General features: G+C 41.1%; 1 protein-coding gene across 1 annotated transcript in view; it reads right to left on the bottom strand.

Annotated features, from left to right (window-relative positions):
• The window catches only part of LOC131943776 (uncharacterized), a 31552-nt gene extending 10557 nt beyond the window's left edge, over positions 1-20995 (bottom strand). The window contains exons 1-9 of the mRNA XM_059304050.1: positions 20496-20995; positions 16707-16862; positions 7522-7696; positions 6640-6822; positions 5211-5358; positions 4408-4516; positions 2382-2521; positions 1317-1959; positions 879-986 (exon numbers count right to left, since the gene is read on the bottom strand). Coding sequence (XP_059160033.1) covers positions 879-986; positions 1317-1959; positions 2382-2521; positions 4408-4516; positions 5211-5358; positions 6640-6822; positions 7522-7696; positions 16707-16862; positions 20496-20763 — 1930 coding nt within the window. The 5' untranslated portion in view covers positions 20764-20995. The remainder of the gene's footprint in view (positions 1-878; positions 987-1316; positions 1960-2381; positions 2522-4407; positions 4517-5210; positions 5359-6639; positions 6823-7521; positions 7697-16706; positions 16863-20495) is intronic.
• Between the last annotated feature and the right edge of the window lie 2705 nt (positions 20996-23700).

Below are 23700 nucleotides of genomic sequence, written 5' to 3'. Positions count from 1 at the left end.
CCGGACCATTAACAACTTACTGTAACCCGACCCCTTGAACCGGACCATAAACAACTTACTGTAGCCAGATCCCTTGAACCGGACCATTAACAACTTACTGTAGTCCGATCCCTTGAACCGGACCATTAACAACTTACTGTAGCCAGATCCCTTGAACCGGACCATTAACAACTTACTGTAGCCAGATCCCTTGATCCGGACCATAAACAACTTACTGTAACCCGACCCCTTGAACCGGACCATTAACAACTTACTGTAACCCGACCCCTTGAACCGGACCATAAACAACTTACTGTAACCCGACCCCTTGAACCGGACCATAAACAACTTACTGTAGCCAGATCCCTTGATCCGGACCATAAACAACTTACTGTAACCCGACCCCTTGAACCGGACCATTAACAACTTACTGTAGCCAGATCCCTTGAACCGGACCATTAACAACTTACTGTAGCCAGATCCCTTGATCCGGACCATAAACAACTTACTGTAACCCGACCCCTTGAACCGGACCATAAACAACTTACTGTAGCCAGATCCCTTGATCCGGACCATAAACAACTTACTGTAACCCGACCCCTTGAACCGGACCATTAACAACTTACTGTAGCCAGATCCCTTGAACCGGACCATTAACAACTTACTGTAGCCAGATCCCTTGATCCGGACCATAAACAACTTACTGTAACCCGACCCCTTGACCCAGACCATAAACAACTTACTGTAGCCCGATCCCTTGACCCAGACCATAAACAACTTACTGTAACCCGACCCCTTGATCCGGACCATAAACAACTTACTGTAGTCCGATCCCTTGAACCGGACCATAAACAACTTACTGTAACCCGACCCCTTGAACCGGACCATAAACAACTTACTGTAGCCAGATCCCTTGATCCGGAAACTTCCTTTTATCCGGCTCTTTATGGACGACCACGTCCCATTTTTCCGATGGTCTGTGTCGTCAGACGAAACTTCTGAGGCGGCTGTGGGTGTGGGAGGGGGGGGGGGTCGAAACAGGGAACACTTTAGTGAGGGACATAGTGGGTGTAAAACACATTCCATATACCAGGTATATTATTCAATTAACACCCAGTAACGCATTTATCACTCACAGAAACAAACACTGATGCATTCACCACACACACACACTCAAGTATTCAACACTCAAACAAACACACACTGAGGCATTCACCACACACACAAACACACACTGATGTATGCATCACTCACACACACCCAGTCATCCCTCACACAAACATACACTGAAGCATGCATCATTCGCACACACCAGTCACGTCAGAACCACTGCTCACCCGAGGAAGATGTCCCATTGACCGAAGTCCCGTTGACCGACACCCCATTGACAGTTATCCCTGCGGCTTTCGTGATCTCCCACGAGCCCAGATGGGACTTCCTGGCCTCGAGCTGTTCAATCTGTGACGCCAGGATCTCCCTGTCGGCTGCTTCCTCGTCTGGCCACTCCTTCACTCTGTCTGGCACCACTACGTCACTTCCTGTTCTGGCACTGGTCTCGTGTTTCTTGCTCTTATTCACCGTGGCGTATATCGGAGCTGACCTAACACTGGACGCTACGCTTGACTGCGTGCGTTTACCTGTCAGTTCCGTGACCTGTGAGTAAATCTCGTCCGTACCCACGTGACTTATTTGTCTCGGTTTCTGCTGTGAGGTGAAATCCGTGACGACCTCCTCCACCGTTGTTTCAATCACCGGCTCCTCCTCTTCCGGCGTGGTCACGTGGTTCAGTGTGTGGGTGACGTCACGAGTCTGCTGCAAGAAGGTCGTGTAGTCCATGACGTATTCGCTGACGTCTGAGCTGTGCTGGCTGTTGTCTGAGAGAGACCCGGAGTGGACGTCCTTCAGACTCTCAATGTCCTGCCATGTGTCCTCATGTCCTCGTCTGAACAGGATGTTTTGCTCACCCGGGTAGCGGTCAGACTGAAACATCAAAAACACATCTAGGCTGTCAGAAACATCAAAAACACATCCAGACGGTCAGAAACATCAAAAACCAAGATCACATCCAAGACTTAACATTACAAAGCAACAAATTCTAAAGATGAACAATTTGTTCTGACACATCCTTTGTTTCTATAAAATAAAATAAGTAATAACGAATGAAGCTTCGACTAGAAATCATTTGCACATCAACATTAATGCAACCAGCTCAATCACTTGTAGTACGTTAGATCACTGTAGCAACAATCCTACCTTAGAATAGGCGTACATCTAGAAAAGTTAACTTTATAGGCTAGTAATAATGTATTGTGCGTTAGGTCACAGCTAGAGCGTTTCATGTGTAGCCATTTTATCAAGGACTCGACATTAAGCTCCCAATTAAGCTCACGTCATTAGCTCACCTCAACCTGCAGGGCAAGGTCAAGGTCTTCTATGACATCAAGGTCAGAAGAATCCCACTCATCGTCTGACGTCACTCGAGCCCCGGGTCCCTGGTCAATGCTGCTCTCACGTGTGTGGTGGGCGTGGCTTCTGCCTGGAGCTGAAACGTCAATCAGACCACTAAACATGTCATCTCATTAGCATACAGTCAGACCACTAAACATGTCATCTCATTAGCATACAGTCAGACAATTTCACTAAACATGTCATCTCATTAGCATACAGTCAGACCACTAAACATGTCATCTCATTAGCATACAGTCAGACAACTTCACTAAACATGTCATCTCATTAGCATACAGTCAGACAACTTCACTAAACACGCCATCTCATTAGCATACAGTCAGACAACTAAACATGTCATCTCATTATCATACAGTCAGACCACTAAACATGCCATCTCATTAGCATACAGTCAGACAACTTCACTAAACATGTCATCTCATTAGCATACAGTCAGACAACTTCACTAAACACGCCATCTCATTAGCATACAGTCAGACAACTAAACATGTCATCTCATTATCATACAGTCAGACCACTAAACATGCCATCTCATTAGCATACAGTCAGACCACTAAACATGTCATCTCATTAGCATACAGTCAGACAATTTCACTAAACATGTCATCTCATTAGCATACAGTCAGACCACTAAACATGTCATCTCATTAGCATACAGTCAGACCACTAAACATGCCATCTCATTAGCATACAGTCAGACCACTAAACACGCCATCTCATTAGCATACAGTCAGACCACTAAACATGCCATCTCATTATCATACAGTCAGACAATTTCACTAAACATGTCATCTCATTATCATACAGTCAGACAACTTCACTAAACATGTCATCCCATTATCATACAGTCAGACAACTTCACTAAACATGTCATCTCATTAGCATACAGTCAGACAACTAAACACGCCATCTCATTATCATACAGTCAGACCACTAAACATGCCATCTCATTAGCATACAGTCAGACAATTTCACTAAACACGCCATCTCATTAGCATACAGTCAGACCACTAAACATGTCATCTCATTAGCATACAGTCAGACCACTAAACATGTCATCTCATTAGCATACAGTCAGACAACTTCACTAAACATGTCATTACATTATCATACAGTCAGACCACTAAACATGCCATCTCATTAGCATACAGTCAGACAATTTCACTAAACACGCCATCTCATTAGCATACAGTCAGACCACTAAACATGTCATCTCATTAGCATACAGTCAGACCACTAAACATGCCATCTCATTAGCATACAGTCAGACAATTTCACTAAACACGCCATCTCATTAGCATACAGTCAGACAATTTCACTAAACATGTCATCTCATTAGCATACAGTCAGACAATTTCACTAAACACGCCATCTCATTAGCATACAGTCAGACCACTAAACATGTCATCTCATTAGCATACAGTCAGACAATTTCACTAAACACGCCATCTCATTAGCATACAGTCAGACCACTAAACACGCCATCTCATTAGCATACAGTCAGACCACTAAACACGCCATCTCATTAGCATACAGTCAGACAATTTCACTAAACACGCCATCTCATTAGCATACAGTCAGACCACTAAACATGTCATCTCATTAGCATACAGTCAGACAACTAAACATGTCATCTCATTAGCATACAGTCAGACCACTAAACATGCCATCTCATTATCATACAGTCAGACAACTTCACTAAACATGTCATCTCATTAGCATACAGTCAGACCACTAAACATGTCATCTCATTATCATACAGTCAGACAACTTCACTAAACATGTCATCTCATTATCATACAGTCAGACAACTTCACTAAACATGTCATCTCATTATCATACAGTCAGACAACTTCACTAAACATGTCATCCTATTGTCATTGTTTAAAACCGTTACAAGATCTCTAGTGTCGAATGAGTGAAGCTACAAAAGACGTGATACAGAGCAAAGAAAAAGTTCACCTGTGATTATTTTGTTTCTCAGCACCTGTTGGTTGTATGCGTGTCTCTGCCCGTCGCTCCACGTGTATTCAGCACAAAGTTCTTTGAACACGGGGTACTTGCCAACAGACTGAGGAGGGACGTAACTCTACATTCATAACTCGTAAATCAGGTCCATAAAGTTAATATAATTTATCTTCTTCTGTCAAACCAGCGGTAATAAAAAATAAAGCGGGAGTAATCTCCCCTAAACTTTCTAGTATATTTTTATACACTAACAATACCTATGACTAGTACAACTTACCTCACCACTAAGTACAACTTACCTCAACACTAAGTACAATAAGTACACCTTACCTCACCACTATGATTTGTACAACTTACCTCACCACTATGACTTGTACAACTTACCTCACCACTATGACTTGTACAACTAATCTCATCAGTAGTTACTACTATAACTTGTACAACTTACCTCACCACTATGTACAACTTACCTCACCACTATGACTTGTACAACCTCACCACTAAGTACAACTTACCTCACCACTATAACTAGTACAACTTACCTCAACACTATAAGTAGTACAACTTACCTCAACACTATAACTAGTACAACTTACCTCACCACTAAGTACAACTTACCTCACCACTAAGTACAACTTACCTCACCACTAAGTACAACTTACCTCACCACAAAGTACAACTTACCCCACCACTAGGTATAACTTACCCTAACAGTGAGTATGAGGTGAGCACTAGACCTGAGCACATCCACAGGATCAGTGTGAGTAATGTTTAGAATCACCATTAGTACAACTTACCCTAACAGTGAGTATGAGGTGAGCACTAGACCTGAGTACATCCACAGCATCAGTGTGAGTAATGTTTAGAAAATCTGTGTCGTTGACCCTGACTATCTGATCCCCTGGTGCTAGACCACTACGTGCTGCAAGGCCACCCTTGTCGACTCTGGTGGAAGATATGTCCATGTTAGAAAACATGTTCATGTTAAACATGTCCATGTAAGAAAACATGTCAATGTAAGACAGACAAATGTCCATGTAAGAAAACATGTCCATGTTAGACAGCAAATAGGTCACATTTTATAGAGAAAATACGTCAGACGGTCCACTCTCTCAAAAACATAGAACCGTATAGGTGTTGTACGCACTTTGATCTTTATATCGTTTATCTAAAAGCACAGATCCGTTGAGTTCGCTCCCACAGAAACATGTCACTACAATCCACTCAAACAGAAACATAGATCCATATAATACCTATAATCACAGAACCCTTGATCATTATTTCCCTATAGCCACAGAAACATAGATCCCTATAACCACTTACCTATAGACCCCTGTAATCCACTCACCTAGAAACAGACCCTATAATCCACTCACCTAGAGATCCCTATAATCCACTCACCTAGAGACCCCTATAACCACTCACCTAGAGACCCCTATAATCCACTCACCTAGAGACCCCTATAATCCACTCACCTAGAGACCCCTATAATCCACTCACCTAGAGACCCCTATAATCCACTCATCTAAAGACCCCTATAATTCACTCACCTAAAGACCCATATAATCCACTCACCTAGAGACCCCTATAACCACTCACCTAGAGACCCCTGTAACCACTCACCTAGATACCCCTGTAACCACTCACCTAGAGACCCCTATAATCCACTCACCTAGAGACCCCTATAATCCACTTATAGACCCCTATAATCTACTCACCTAGAGACCCCTATAACCACTCACCTAGAGACCCTATAACACACTCACCTAGAGACCCCTATAATCCACTCACCTAGAGACCCCTATAATCCACTCCTAGAGACCCATATAACCACTCACCTAGAGACCCCTATAATCTACTCACCTAGAGACCCCTATAACCACTCACCTAGAGACCCTATAACACACTCACCTAGAGACCCATATAACAACTCACCTAGAGACCCCTATAATCCACTCACCTAGATACCCTTATAATCCACTCACCTAGAGACCCCTATAATCCACTCCTAGAGACCCATATAACCACTCACCTAGACCCCTATAATCTACTCACCTAGAGACCCCTATAACCACTCACCTAGAGACCCTATAACACACTCACCTAGAGACCCATATAACAACTCACCTAGAGACCCCTATAATCCACTCACCTAGATACCCTTATAATCCACTCACCTAGAGACCCCAATAACCACTCACCTAGATACCCTTATAATCCACTCACCTAGAGACATAGATCCCAATACCGTACTCTGTCCCCCCACGAATATTGAGGCCGATGAAGTCGGTGTCGCCCCCTAGGGTGAGTACCAGTTTCTTCTCCACTAGAATGTTGGGTAATCCTTTGGATGTTGGACTTTCACTGACCGGTGGTCGACCCACAACACGACTCCTCGAGACATCAAACCTGAGATGGAATAATACAACAATAACTTAATTTAGAACATCTTCTGGCTTAACGAAACATTAGACGTGGTAGAACCAACATCCTTCATCTTTTGTAATGTGAATAAATAAAAAAGAAACTTTCAAAATAGATCCGTTTCTCATTTTTAAAATTTGGAAAATTCGTAATGTCACAGAATTTTTGTTTGTTGTTGTCTACAGTCTACCAACATTGTATCACCACACATGGCGTCAAGTAGAGTCACCACAAATCCACTCACAGGGTCACCATGCCCGTGTCACCATGCCCGTGTCACCCTGCCCGTATCACCACGACCGTGTCACCATTCCCGTATCACCATGCCCGTGTCACCACGACAGTGTCACCATGACGGTGTCACCATGCCCGTGTCACCATGCCCGTGTCACCATGCCAGTGTCACCACGACCGTGTCACCACGACCGTGTCACCATGACCGTGTCAACATGACGGTGTCACCTTGCCCGTATCACCATGCCCGTGTCACCCTGCCCGTGTCACCAACTCACCACAAAACCCTCTCCTTGATTACAGTCACTACAACCGTGTCACCATGCCCGTGTCACCCTGCCCGTATCACCATGCCCGTGTCACCCTGCCCGTGTCACCAACTCACCACAACACCCTCTCCTTGGCTACAGTCACAATGCCCGTGTCACCCTGCCCGTGTCACCAACTCACCACAACACCCTCTCCTTGGCCACCTTCCACTCTGGCACCTTGCCACACCTGAGCACCACCAGGTTGAGCAGCGCTGAGCTGGACAACACCTTGACGGCACCGCTGTTGGCCACACAGTCCAGGTCCACACCGTTGGCGGTTATCACGTGATCCCCCACCTGCAGGCCGGCTAGAGCTGTGGGGGGGGGGGGGAGGTGTAAAATAATTACTTAATTACAAGCAAATTATGTGGGTGTTTCCCACACTCGTTGGTTGGGGGTATACAGATCTCGTTGTTACATTTCAAACAGAGAACCTTTTGTTTGGGCAATTGTTGCTAGAGTCTGTAGAGGATTTAAGGTATGGAGTTAGTGCCAGAGGCGTAGCGACCCTTCCCGGCGACCGGGGACAAACTTTTTCCTCAAGATTTCGATTTGCACCCCCCTCCCTCAAACTTTCGATTTGCACCGCCCCCTCAAGATTTCGATTTGCCCCCTCCTCAACCTTTCAATTTATTTCTCCAACCCATTTTGGCGCCCCCTAAGGTCGGCGCCCGGGGACATATGTCCCCGCCCCCCCCCCCCTCGCTACGCTACTGGTTAGTGCAATTATACAGGTATCGAAGTTTAGGGGAATGGGGTTATGGCAACTATACAGGTATTGAGGTTTAGGGTATGGGGTTATGGTAATCATACAGTTATGTTTTTATAGAAGCTTTATGGCAATCATAACCTATATGTGTCTATAAGAGGTTTAGGTTTTTGATCAAGCGAACAGTTTATAGCGTGATGATTGATTCGATCATGATCGTTTGACACACGTCTACCAAAAAACAAATCTTGACCATTGTCAGGTCAGTCTTAACGACACGATGGAAAATTTGACCATTGGGTGTACCAGTGCTAAATGAGACAAGTGCTAAAGGGAGACGGTGCTAAATGAGACAGTACTAAAGAGTGCCAAATGTTTAATAACCTCTAAACCAGGGGTTCCCAACTTTTTTTTACTCTAGAGCACATTCTTAAATACCGGTAGGGTGGCGGGCACCACCTATTTTACATCGACATACTCCTTCCCGTCACCCGGGGACAAAACTTTCGATTTGTACCCCCCCCCCCCTCAAACTTTCGATTTGCACCCCCCCCCCCTTAAACTTTCGATTTGCACCCCCCCCCCTTTCAAACTTTCGATCTCCATCCCCTTCAACCTTTCAATAATGTTAATGAAAAAAACTGTTTTGTATCGTTCGGCGGGCGCCATTGCGCCCGCGGGCACAGGGTTGGGAACCCCTGCTCTAAACGATGAACTCTGACTGACTTTAACCGTGTCGGTATGTCTCAATCTCGCCAAAAGTTTCTGACAAATCTAAACAATTCAGCTAATGAGATGTCTTGTAGCGATTCACCGCGGGAAACCTTATTACATTCCCATGACATTGTGACCTTCACGACCTTGCTTTATGTCACCAATGTCTTTCATTCCCTCGCTATTTGTCGAACAATTTCTGCTTGACTGGTCAAAGAGAGATAACTCCGTTATTCTGATCTTTATGACACGAGTCGCCCCCCATCCCCACTCACTGACTCAATCGTTTCACAGGCCAGGAGAATCAATAACAAAGTTCCAGGCTATTTATAGTCAGTAAACGTGATTGACAGCGTGAGAGGTGCGACATCTGACAAATATGACGGATGTTGTACGTCAGATAAACGTGACGGATGTTGTATGTCAGATGATGGATGTTGTATGTTAGACATGACGGATGTTGTATGTCAGATAACGGATGTTGTATGTTAGACATGACGGATGTTGTATGTCAGATGACGGATGTTGTATGTTAGATGAAGGTGTTGTATGTTAGATGACGGATGGATATGTCAGATGACGGGTGTTGTATGTCAGATAATGTTGTATGTCAGATGATGATGTTGTATGTCAGATGACGGATGTTGTATGTCAGATGACGGGTGTTGTATGTCAGATAATGTTGTATGTCAGATGATGATGTTGTATGTCAGATGACGGATGTTGTATGTCAGATGACGGATGTTGTATGTCAGATGACGGATGTTGTATGTCAGACAAATATGACAGATGTTGTATATTAGATGACGGATGGATATGTCAGATGACGGATGTAGTATGTCTGATAAACCTGGCGGATGTTGTATGACAGATAAACATAACGGTGTGATTTTTATCGAATCAACCTCTAATATGACTAAAACAGCGTCAACAGCAACACTACCACCAACACTAACATCACTAAATTAACATCAACATCACCACATTTATCACCATCAACATCACCAATGATATCACCATGAGTATCGCCACACATCAACACCCCAATCAACATAATCGAATATGACGTATTAAAACCACCGTTGGTTTGACTTTAATGAATAATCGAATCATTTGTATCGTTAATAAAAGCAAGTAGGTTTATGGCAACATAATCGTTGAAATCGATACTACAGATTCGATCTCAGACGAACAGCTAAAAACAGAAACAAGAAAAGTGCAGTAATGCAAGTTGTATCATACAAAAGCAAACAAATAGCAAATATCAAATATACATTAAACACAAAATTAGACACAATCATCAAATCTTAATCGAAAATATTGATTTAATTTCAATAAGTACTCTAATTTTTTTTTAAATTCCATACCAGCTGTATCTACACACTGCACACCAAGACTTCAATTAACGGCACACTTCTACTATTTATATCGTGTAACCCGTTTAACACAACATAAACATTTATACTTTTGTATACCGCGTACCCCTTTCAACTACACAGATCCCCCCCCCCCCCCTCTCCCCAATAAACATTTTTACTTTTCTCAATGTAGGTAGATCTAAATACCATAGAAAACGCCTCAACACTTAAAGCGTTAGGTCGATCAATACACAAACTGTACCAGGATCGCGTGAATAAGCACATATTTGCATAAAGTCAAAGAGACATTTGTAGAGATATGTCAGCTAGGGTCAGATGTAGGAGGGGCTTTAAATCACTTGATTAAACGGAATGTTAGGGCATATTCAGGATATAATGTCTAGAGTTATGTTAGCTCAATGAACTTTACATCGACTTAATTAAACGGAATGTTAGGGCATATTCAGGATATAATGTCTAGAGTGATGTTAGCTTAATGAACTTTACATCGACTTAATTAAACGGAATGTTAGGGCATATTCAGGATATAATGTTTAGAGTGATGTTAGCTTAATGAACTTTACATCACTTGATTAAACGGAATGTTAGGGCATATTCAGGATATAATGTCTAGAGTGATGTTAGCTTAATGAACTTTAAATCACTTGATTAAACGGAATGTTAGGGCATATTCAGGATATAATGTCTAGAGTGATGTTAGCTTAATGAACTTTACATCACTTTACTAAACGGAATGTTAGGGCATATTCAGGATATAATGTTTTGAGTGATGTTAGCTTAATGAACTTTACATCACTTGATTAAACGGAATGTTAGGGTATATTCAGGATATAATGTTTGGAATGATGTTAGCTTAATGAACTTCGGGGACTTAGGAATATTACATCAACTTGATTAAACGGAATGTTATGGCATATTCAGGACATAATGTCTAGAGTGATGTTAGATAAGTGAACTTCGGGGACTTAAAAATATTACATCGAATTCCCGGAACTTGGGTATACTTTGTATTTTAAGAAAATCTTTATAACCAGCAAATCAGGAATGTTCACAACATGCACAGTAGGTAGACAGTTGAGTAGCAAACACAAGGAAGTACATTGTGTGAATCGACCCACTTTTTGTTGTGTCAGGCAGGTGTTGAGTTCTTAAAGCAGGAAGTAACACAATAGGTTTTCTGTGAAAACGACTTAAAGCGTCATTGAGTCATCACTGCGTGCTGAGCGGGATGGGCATAGTGGCTCATTCTAAGCAGACGATAAATGTCTATCTCACCCCCCCCCCCACCCGCACCTAAAAGCTTTTTATCTATTCTAAATAAAGTAATATATAGAGACAAATTTCCATTCCCAACAAAGCAACAGAGATAACAGAGTTTCTTTCATGCATCCCTGGGGGGGGGGGGGGCGGATCTCCCTCGAAGAAAGTCTACCCCCCCACCCAAAAGAAATGGAATTTATATAGAAAGGGTATACTTTTACAGTGTCCCCCCCCCCCCCACCGAAAATTTCAAGTGCCCCCCCTCCCCTGGAGAAAAAAGTCTGGAAGAAACACTGGCGACACAAAAACTGTCAATTCCAAATGGATCACGGGGTGAATATATGCCAGTTATATATGCCAATTCCCCCCCCCCACCCCCCCCCCCAAAAAAAAAACAACAACAAATAACAACAAACAAACAAAAACAAACAACAACAACACTAGTCTATACAGAGGTAGTTTGTCTCGTCGACTCATAGATATCCATACTGAAGAACATTTTGTTTCACACACACTGTATCATTACGATCATTAGTTAACAGTTTCACTTTAACGACTATAGTTTAGTCCACATAGGCAACACCTAATCTAGACTGTAGACTGTCTCAAGCCATATAGTCTACATTGAGACTTCTACTCAGTCTAAACAATCATTACATAAAAAATATCTACTAGCGATAACAGGCATATTAGCATAGCGATAGCTTCAACCTACACCTACACTATACATGAATCAGGGACATTAGTGACAACTTAGAGATCAGTTCATAAACTAACACACTTATGGATACATACCTCTACTGGTACAAGAGAATGTTCTATCCGAAATTTGTTCTATCTAGATCTAGATCTATACGCTGCAACAGCAACACGACGTATGACCAGGAGCAGACGACAGATCCGTCAAAGTGTGACCCCACTACGTCATCAAACCACGGAAGCGAGTTCAACCAAGCGTGGCGCGCGCTGTGTTCAATCGGGGTTAGAAGTGGGCCGTATTCCCCAAATTGGGGGGGGGGGGGGGTGTGGGGTGGTGGTTAGGGCAGTGGCGTGCAGACCTATGTAGATGCCCGGGGCAAACTCAAGCGGAAGATGCCCCCCATAAATACATATATATATATATATATATATATATATATATATATATATATATATATATATATATATATATATATATATATATATATATACTTTATTTAAAAAATTGTACTTATCTTAATTGAGATGAAAACGTTGACTACAGCCAGCTAAATCCAAATGGAGTAAATGGTTGGAATTTGGGGGGGGGGGGGGGGGGGGGGGGGGGGGGGGGGAAAGGGGTTGGAAAGGGGGGAGACAATTGCGGACGTGTCGTGGTGGGGAGGGGGGGGGGCTGTGATGCACTACAAAAGAGTCTCATCGGGTATTGTATTACCACCCGGGACCGCAGGGACAAAAACGCTGTCCGTGTCTACAATTAGGGCGTCAGACACGCCTTTATTAATGGGATGTTTCTCTCTTGGCCTGTTTAGGAATTCCTATAGTGTAACCAATACAGGTGAGAGTGTGCATTGAACTAGAGATGTTTCAGATTTTTTCTCTAAACCACTTGGTCAAAACGTCAACTCTTTAAAGAGATGGGTGATGCTAGATACTCTCAAAGTATCTGAACCTTGAATATAACAGAAGTGTACATTGTTTGGCTAAAGCTGCCAGCCCTAAAAAAAACACTTCTACACAGTGGCGTAGCGAGGTCGGGTGTCACCCGGTGCGGCACTTAATGGTGTCACCCCCCGGAGGCGTCGCGACCCTTCCCGGGGACAAACTTTCAAGTTTTCGATTTGCACACCCCCCCCCCCTCAAACTTTCGATTTGCACCCCCCCCCCTCAAGTTTTCGATTTGCAACCCCCCCCCCCCTCAAACTTTCGATTTGCACCCCCCCTCAAGTATATATATATATATTGCTATTTTTTTGCCTTGGTGTCACCCCCCTAAATAGTGTCACCCTGTGCGGTCCGCACCCCCCCGCCCCCCCCCCCTCGCTACGCCCCTGCTTCTACATCGGACTGTGTTTAAAAATCTACTATGCTATGTCAGACCCTTAATTTAGCTGTAAATTAAATTGTTCTTCTGGCTGCCTCTTTAAATTAAGCCATAGGCTATTAACCTCTTTTTGAAGTTGGTATTTCAATTTGGAAGGATACGCCTTTTGATACAAATCATTTAATTTAGCATATTTCGCGGTGTTTTGACTAGCCATTATTTCGCACACTTGTAGTCGCATTGACACTGTTATATTACTGAGTCCAACGTTGATGCTAGTGTGTATTAACGCCCCCCATCCTGTCCCACACCTGAACAAGGACAGCGTGCTATGCCCCCCCCCCCTCCACCCCTCTCCCGTCTCACAACTGAACTGGGATAACCCCGCCTACCAAAAATAATGTTAGATTTAATGTGTGGACGTCCACATTGGGCCAACCCCCCCCCCCCCCCTCCCCCTGTCCACACGCGTCCACAAAAGTCAATTTTTTTCGGACCCCCCCCCCCCAGTGTGGACGTCATAAATGGATGACTCCTAATTAAGAAGTGTGAGACTTAAGGACAACTTTAGAATGAAGTTAACTCGGCCCGGCCCAGTGTATCAAAACAGTACGGACTTGAAAGTTTGTATTTAACCGTACACAAAAATCCAAATGGCCATGAATAAAGAATATCATTAGAATAAAAAAAAAACAATAGGCTGTGTGCTTAATCAGTCTACGAATGCCGTTACGTCCATCATAATAAATAAGGATGCCCTACAAACATTATGCAATGAATAGAAACATAATAAAGATGCCCGATAAAATATAAAGCGAACAAGGACATAATTACTGTAGGGATGCCCTTCAGACATTCAATAATGAATATAAGCATAATAAATATCCGATAATATATAAACGAATATGGGCATAATTGCTATAATTATATAAATACAAACGTGAATACAAGTAAATTACTTTAAAGATGCCCTGATGATATATAAAATGTATGCGGGCATAATTACTGTTTGGATGCCCTTCAAAAGTATTATGATGAATATAAGCAAATTACATTAAAGATGCCCCTACAGTGTGTAAATTATAATCATGGGCTTTAATACTCTATGGATGACCACAAAGTATAAAATGATTATGGGCGTGTTCTCTAAAAGATGCCCCTACAGTGTGTAAATTATAATCATGGGCTTTAATACTCTATGGATGACCACAAGTGTATAAAATGATTATGGGCGTGTTCTCTAAAAGATGCCCCTACCTACACAAGTATCAGATACTCTATTAATTGAAAGACTGCATACATTTATTCGGGGAATATCAATGACTACTACACCACTACCCTTCACCGATGCCCCTTTCTCCCTGAAGGTTGTACGACACGGACAGTACGATGACTATAGCAGTGCCATGTGTTGATTGTATATACACATTTCGGTGAATTCGGCAAATTGTGATAATTTTATAATTCTGCCTAGGTAGACAAACCTTAGTAGACAGATTTCCTTAAAAAAAAAAAAAAAAAAAAAAAAAAAAAAAAAAAAATTAAAATTAAAAATTTAAAAAAAAAATCATTTTTTTAAAAACCCCTTTGGATGCCCCCTTGATGTGGCTGCCCGGGGCCTGGGCCCCCTCCGCCCCCCCCTCTGCACGCCACTGGGTTAGGGTACCCTCATATGAAGGCTGGTTGGAGGGTTGTGTGGGGGAACAGAGGGAGGTTTGTGTGAGATGAATGTTTGGGGGGGGGGGGGGGGCGGATGTAAATTTCCCTTCTCCACGTCCATCTTTACAAAATGTTAGACTCCCACTTCCAACTGACCTGGCATCTCAGCGCCCACCCCACCCGCCCCTTCTAATGCCCACCACTAAAGTATGACTCAAGTTTAGTACCACCTCCAGCGGCATACAGCGTATCACTACGATTAAGATCATACTCGCACCTCCAATATCGCCTCAGTGATCACAAAGTAAATTTTAGTTCCTCGTGCGATACTTTACAACACAATCGCAACAACGGCAACATTTCATAACACAATAGCAGCAACGGCGACAATTTACAACACAATAGCAGCAACGGCGACAATTTACAACACATTCGCAACAACGGCGACAATTTACAACACAATCGCAACAACGGTGAAAATTTACAACACAATCGCAACAACCGTGACAATTTACAAAACAATAGCAACAAGCCTCTAGGCGGAGTTTACAGCAGTCTTTGTTTAAAAACTGAATACAAAGTGACAAGTTCTAAATTGACAAGACTTGAAATTGACAAGCTTGCGTGGACCGCGTCAGACAGCTTGACAGATTACAGTGTTGACAGGTAACGTGAAAATTTAATTAAAAAACAAACGAAAGAAATGATTGGTCAAAAACACAGACTGTAGAAGATACAAGGGATTCACATATTTCACCGCAGCAAGCTATAATCAATCGATGAGTTGTAATACTACAGAGATTTAACAATCAGAATTTAGTGTAAATATCGTATTATATGTTGAAGTTATTCTAACACAAAATGTTTTTAGTATAAGTGTTGTGATGCTAATCTTAACCGACCTTTGATTACTATGTTAAATGTTATCGACCTACAGTTTAATTATACTGACGTTCAGTTAAATTAGGTTTAATTTTATTTACATAAGTGAAGTCAGGTTTAATGTTATTGACCTACAGGTTATTTAGGTGCAGAGGCGTAGCGAGGGGGGGGGGGTACATATGTCCCCGTGCGCCGACCTCAGGTGGCGCCAAAATGGGTTGTAAAAACAAATTAAAATATCATTTTAGCTGCAGCTTTGCATTATAAATATAAAAAATCTATGGGGGGGGGGTGCGCCAAATTGAAAGTTTGTCCCCGGGCGCCGGAAAGGGTCGCTACGCCTCTGTTTAGGTGTACTGTTATTGACCAACAAGTCAGTTAAGTTTAATGTTATTGACCAACAGGTTAGTTACGTTTAATGTTATTGACCAACAAGTCAGTTAAGTTTAATGTTATTGACCAACAGGTTAGTTATGTTTAATGTTATTGACCAACAAGTCAGTTAAGTTTAATGTTATTGACCAACAGGTTAGTTACGTTTAATGTTATTGACCAACAGGTTAGTTAAGTTTAATGTTATTGACCAACAGGTTAGTTACGTTTAATGTTATTGACCAATAGGTTAGTTACGTTTAATGTTATTGACCAACAGGTTAGTTATGTTTAATGTTATTGACCTAAAAGAAGTTTAAACTTACCCGCCGGAGAGTTAGGCTTGATGTTACTGACGTAGATTCCCAGTCCGAATTCTGCCCCGCCTCTGATACTGAAGCCCATAGATTCACCCCGTGATCCATAAATCGTGACGTAATGCTCCGATGACGTCATGGTGTTAGGAGGCGTGGCGATTCTACCTGAATAAAAAAACAAAACAGACTTACCACGTGACTTCAAACAGCGCGTGGGACGTCAAGAAAAAAAAAGTCGTCCATAAGAAAAACAAGGTAGGGCCTACATATAATCTTACACAATGATTAATGCGATTTACGACATCAATTCACGACACAAGTAAAATCTAATAGGCAATTATTTTTTTTTTAAATTCTTAAGAAAATTAAATCAACAGCATTGTTTTAAATTATTGGTTTATAAAACCTGACATTAACCCTCAGGCTTTTCAATAAAATATTTTTTTTTTGGTTAAAATTGAATGAAAAATATTACAATAAACAATACATTAGCAAATTTTATAACAAGTCAGAGTACAAATCCGCCGCAATCTTTTACAGTTGAAGTGAGTATACACAGAGGCTTACAAAGCGTAAACATCTATTTATAGAAAAAATAATTAAAATTGAGGATAAATAAAAATAAAGCGGAGTGATCTCCCCTAAACTTGCTGGAAAATTCTTATATAACAGCAACTCGGGATATAGACATGATTTTTAATCAGCTTTTACATACTTGAACTTTTTAAAAATAGAATAGAATCTCGTAAAAGAAAGAATTGCGCACTAAGTGAACGGCAAACAATATGTGTATAATAGGGAGGAATACTAACACTTTATAAATTCATATGCGTTTTTTTTTTGAGAAATCGGAAATAGCGTAAATTACTACTTCCGGTCAACGGAAATTGCTCAAAATCTGACTGAAGGCAGAGAATTGGATCTTTTACTTTTATGTGAAATTTCGTATATCCGTGTGAAACAGTACTTAAGTTAAAGGGTTTTGAAAAACCAAAAGTAGAATACCGAAACCGCTGAAAAATTAATACAGAACTACATATTTTATATAAGCCTAATACTTATATATGAAATCTCATCAACCTAGCTATAACGGTACTCAAGTTGTCGTGTTCACATACATACACACATAGGCCTACACACATGCACAGGTATACGGACACAATTTTCCGACACATGGAGGTGTAAAACGTCGAGATTTGAGAAAATCATAATATCAATATTTTGCACGATTACTATACTTCCTCAATAATACGCATACGAGAAAGTTTTTTTTTTTTCAAACTTTGCGTTAGCAATTGTATATTAAATTTTTATTAACAAAACCAGATGGGTGTATACATTGATAAATTTTGTTTGATGGTCAAGACACTATTTCAGATTTCAGCAGTTTACTTTCTTCAGTGGCGTAGCCAGGATCGTCTCAAGGGGGGGGTTCCAATTTTTACCCGGGGACAAACTTTCGATTTGCACCCCCCCCCCTCAAACTTTCGATTTGCACCCCCCCCCCTCAAACTTTCGATTTGCACCCCCCCCCCTCAAACTTTCGATTTGCACCCCCCCCCCCCCTCAAACTTTCGATTTGCACCCCCCCCTCAAACTTTCGATTTGCACCCCCCCCCCTCATACTTTTTATATATACCGAGGGGTCTATGGGGGGGGTTATGACCCCCCCTAACCCCCCCCTGCCTACGCCACTGACTTTCTTCATACTCCGTTTCATTTAATAATCCCAAGACTGCTATAACTTGGTACTGTTTGGCCTGGAATCCTAACAGGGTTTTTCTGAATACCTTCATATCTTTCCACATCAAATAATTGTTTTTAGCTAACTCTGCCATTTGGTTGTTAGGTGTGCCAGGATAAAAGATAAAAAAAACGCATACGAGAAAATATAATTCTTTTTTTTACGAGAAAGTTTTTTTTTTTTTTTTTTTTTTTTTTTTTTTTTGTTGAGCATGTTCATTTATTATTTTAACTTAAGAAAAAGATATTTTTTAAATTACTGCACATGAAGTCTAAAGGTTTACCATTTTAACTTTTTATGCATGTTGTTTGATATTTTAAAACAACTTTTACAAAGGTTTTGAAATATTTATGAAAGAATGTTTTAGAAGGTTCATATAAAGTTTAAAGATGTGCAGAATATAATGTTCAGGTTTGAAATTTTACGAGAAAGTTAAAAATTGAAGATAAAGGCAAATCGACTTAATTAGATTAAAATCCTTTTGAATTTAATTTGATAACAGTGATTGTTTTAATTCAAACTAGTTGTCAAAGAGTAAATAAAAAGTACATTCAACTAAATACGTGAAAAAATCATCTGATGGAAATTAAAATATTTATAATTAAATATTGTTATAAATAAACCATCTCTTGCTTTGTTGCTACTATTCACCATTTAAATATATCTTTATTTTTAATTTTTTAGTCATAGTTGTATGTTGCTTTCCCTTTATTAGTTAAAAAGATAAATGGGAAGCAACCAATACATTTAATGTGGATATATTTTTAACATTGTAATATAATGAATATTAAAATTACACTCACATATCCTCGCACACGCATACACACACTCACAAACCCACAATATATATATATATATATATATATATATATATATATATATATATATATATATATATATATATATATATATATATATATACATCGATAGACTGCTAACCCGAAGTCTCGAGTTCGAATCCAGCCTAAAGTATTCAGATTGTCCCTGAGTCCACCCATCTCTAATGGGTATATAATTCACATTACGAAAAGTAAAGACGGCTGAGCATAGTGCTGACCACACTACCCCTTCATATGCAAAGGTCACAGAAACAGGTGAACTCTACTTCACTTTCCCCATGCATGGACCTTCAGATTCGAAACCGGAACTTATACATCGAAGTGATCCCAAATCAATTTAATGTTTGAGTTTTTCTGAGAATAAAATACACACACAACGCTTTAAAGTGCACACGAAACAACACAAGACTTTCTTGCTCTTTAGATAATTTTGAAGATCTTCGGAATAAACGGATAAAGACCCCCAATTCTTGTTGCAGATATTTTGTGTTAATCCGTTAGAGGAAAACTATTCAGTTATACAACTGCACTTTTAACTAGCCGAATTTTCAAAATGGTTTCATAATTAAGCTAAAACGATTAAAGTCAGTATAGTCGTACTAATCATCAGTATCACCATTATTCTCGTGGACCTCTAGCGCAGCATCATGCTTGGTCCTGGGCGATTCCTTGAAGTTGGGACTACAACATTCCGGTTTCTTGACTTCACCAACAAGTTTCCAAGTTTGTTTTTGGCCTATTTAATTTCCACTTTTCTTGGGGATTCCAATCTAAGGCCTGTCTGGTGATGTTGCTGTTTTCAACATGTGTCCAATGCATCCCCATTTGTTCATTTGTATTTCTTGATGTGGAGGGTGTTGAATGAGTTCCCGACCTTACTGGGTTGGTTGTTTATTGTCCTCAGTTCTATTATTGAGTCGTGTGAATGCTGTCACTGTCCACGCCTTCAAGTTTATGAAAGCTCCTCGTTCTTGCTAGATGGTTCAAGTTTTCAATAGATGCTCACGCCTCCGCAGAAACGATGGTGTTTTCCATACATAGTCACCATCTATCAACTTAGTAAAGATCCCCCCGCCCCTAACAAGTGGCACAAAAAACGTGTGAGCCTCTTTTGTTTACATTATGTCCGCAGTTTGCGCTTGTAACTGAATCCTTTCAAATTTTTAAACGAGAAATTAACCGAAGTTTTTTTTTACCTGAATTTTAAACCCTTACCGTAATTTTTCCTGCTTGCCTTTCCCTTGTTGCCCCAGATCAGCTGATCAAAATGTTGCCTCTCGGCCCTGCTCATAGGAGCCCGGATGTAAGCAAACAACTTGCTCCGCTCCGGCGTGTTGAGCAAAACTTTCAGAGCCGAGCACAACTTTTCCAGGTCGTTGGTCTTCTGGTAGTTGAATAGAACTTTCTGGAGGGCGTCACGTTCCTTGTGGGTCAACAACTGGCAGGACAGTTCCTGGAAGTGATTCACTGACTCCTTGAACATGGCGTCACAGCACGCGAGTAACTACTCACCTAGGTTGTGTTTAGATCTCCATTGACCACTCACGAATTTTAAAATCTCACAATACGTGTTACAGAATACACAATTATAAAGAAAATCCACCAAAATCAAAACGACCCAGAATGATAATAAGACGTAAAATTGTTGAGCTAGTTGTTCTGATACAATCATCCCCTACACACAACCCTAAGGAGATTTATATTGCCTTCTTCATCTAAAGTAACACGTGACATCGATAAGTAATGAAAACAGAGCAATAATACGGGCGAACTAAAGAGGGAAAACAGCACAGATGTTCAAATCGATACAATCTGTCACCACCAAAGTGACGTCACCACAACAGGGACATATGTTACTCACCTACACGCGGGCTGTGTCTGTGTGTGCGTGCACACGGTGTGTGCTGTGTACCGAGGTTTGACACGGTTCGATGATTAGATGAATAAATCATGAGCAGCCCCTAGTACTCACTGCTTGCTGGTGGCGAGACGGAGATACCAATGCGGGTAGTCATAGTTGCTTCATAGCTCGTGTACACACATTTACTTTATAATAGACTGCCCCATAGGTAGTCATAGTTGCTTGATAGCTCATGTACACATCTTTACTTTAGACTCCCCCTTAGGTAGTCATAGTTGCTTCATAGCTCGTGTACACACCTTTACTTTATAATAGACTCAGCCATGGGTATTCATAGTTGCTTGATAGTTAGTGTAGACATCTTTATAATAGACTCCCCCATGGGTAGTCATAGTTGCTTGATAGTTAGTGTAGACATCTTTATAATAGACTCACCCATGGGTAGTCATAGTTGATTGATAGCTCATGTACACATCTTTACTTTATAATAGACTCCCCCATAGGTAGTCATAGTTGCTTGAAAAGTATTCTTAACATCTTTATAATAGACTACCCGAATTTGCAGTCATAGTTACTTGATTGATCGTGTACTTCGTGTATACATCTTTACTTCAAAATAGACTCCCCCATTTGTAATCATAGTTGCTTACTAGGTCCTGTACACATCTTCACTTTATTCTTCCCTCCACACCCCCCCCCCCGATGTGCAGTCATCGTTGCTTGATATGTCGTGTACACATCTTCACTTTATTCTTTCCTCCATCCCTCCCTCCCCCCCCCCCGATGTGTAGCCACAGTTGCTTGATATGTCGTGTACACATCTTAATTTTTGTAACCCGACTTTGTCATAACTGCTTTATCAGCAACACATCTGATTGTTATAAAACAATGAAACACGCTGACAGTGCAAAATATTCCAAGTACGCGAATCTTTGTTATAAACAAAATCATTTTTACAATCATTATTATTGATTTTATGTTTGTTTTGATCACATTCATGGAATTAATAGGTTTTTTTTGTAACATCATTCATTGGTATAGACATTGTTTATTTTAATTAAAGCAAAGTAGTAATATAATATAATCTTTGTTTCATAGCACCATCACTGATACAATAATTATATCTCTGTGTTAATGAAGCTATATACGGATAGTCGGTATCGGCTTAATAATTATAGTCAACCCCCCCCTCCTCATGCCCCAGTAGTGTCAGTCACAAGCAAGACACAACTTACGTTAATCGGTTTGACTTCGATGTATTTAAGTTCAATAGCCAACACAGCTTACAATCACCCCCCCCCCCCTCCTACCAATTCAATGATGGCCCCTCAGAGCCAATTAAAACTGTTACGTTCTTTGTTTATCTAACATTATACCGTACATAAACATATACTCATACACCCATACCGAATACATGTACGCGTTCAAATGTGTGAATAATATGCTTATTGTAACATCTTGAAATGTTTTTTTCAAATTCTTCAAAACGTCATAACTTAGACCCTTCTCACTATAGCGTGAATACATTATTTAAAAGCCTCTGTGAATCGATATTTGGTTCAAGGTGAAGTTGATGTACTTACATTCAATTCAGGGGCTGACAACTTAAAAAAAAAGATTGAATCACGAAAAAAAAAGAATGAAAAGTTTAAATACAGGGTTACGTCCCTTGCAGCAACAATGGCTGCTTTCATGGGCAGGCTTGGAGTGTTTGTATACAAAAGTGAGTCCCAGAATTCCTTGGGGTTGTATTCAACACGGGATGTTGCAGCACAGAACTCATTCAATGTGTCGTTTGTGTTGGGGTCTTAGACACAAGACCTCATGCTGGGTTCATTGGAGGTCTTGTGAAACTTTCATACAGGTGAGGGTGCTGGTTGGTGCTGTTGTTTGTTGGTTGGTGTGGTTTGCTGGTTGGTGCTGGTGTTTGTTTGCTGGTTGGTGCTGGTGTTTGCTGGTTGGTGTTGGTGTTTGCTGGTTGGTGTTGTTGTTTGCTGGTTGGTGTTGGTGTTTGCTGGTTGGTGCTGTTGTTTGTTGGTTGGTGCTATTGTTTGTTGGTTGGTGCTGTTGTTTGCTGGTTGGTGCTGGTGTTTGCTGGTTGGTGCTGTTGTTTGCTGGTTGGTGCTGTTGCTTGCTGGTTGGTGCTGTTGTTTGCTGGTTGGTGCTGTTGTTTGCTGGTTGGTGCTGGTGTTTGTTTGCTGGTTGGTGCTGGTTGGTGCTGTTGTTTGCTGGTTGGTGTGGTTTGCTGGTTGGTGCTGGTGTTTGTTTGCTGGTTGGTGCTGGTGTTTGCTGGTTGGTGTTGGTGTTTGCTGGTTGGTGTTGTTGTTTGCTGGTTGGTGTTGGTGTTTGCTGGTTGATGCTGTTGTTTGCTGGTTGGTGCTGTTGTTTGCTGGTTGGTGTTGTTGTTTGCTGGTTGGTGCTGTTGTTTGCTGGTTGGTGCTGTTCTTTGCTAGTTGATGCTGTTGTTTGCTGGTTGGTGCTGTTGTTTGCTGGTTGGTGTTGTTGTTTGCTGGTTGGTGCTGTTGTTTGCTGGTTGGTGCTGGTTGGTGCTGTTGTTTG

This window comes from Physella acuta, unplaced genomic scaffold (genome assembly GCF_028476545.2).
Source record: "Physella acuta isolate Inbredline_101_S28 unplaced genomic scaffold, ASM2847654v3 ptg000466l, whole genome shotgun sequence".
NCBI lineage: Eukaryota > Metazoa > Mollusca > Gastropoda > Physidae > Physella > Physella acuta.
The sequence above is the reverse complement of the archived record's forward strand: the minus strand, read 5'-3'. Positions and strand labels throughout refer to the sequence as shown.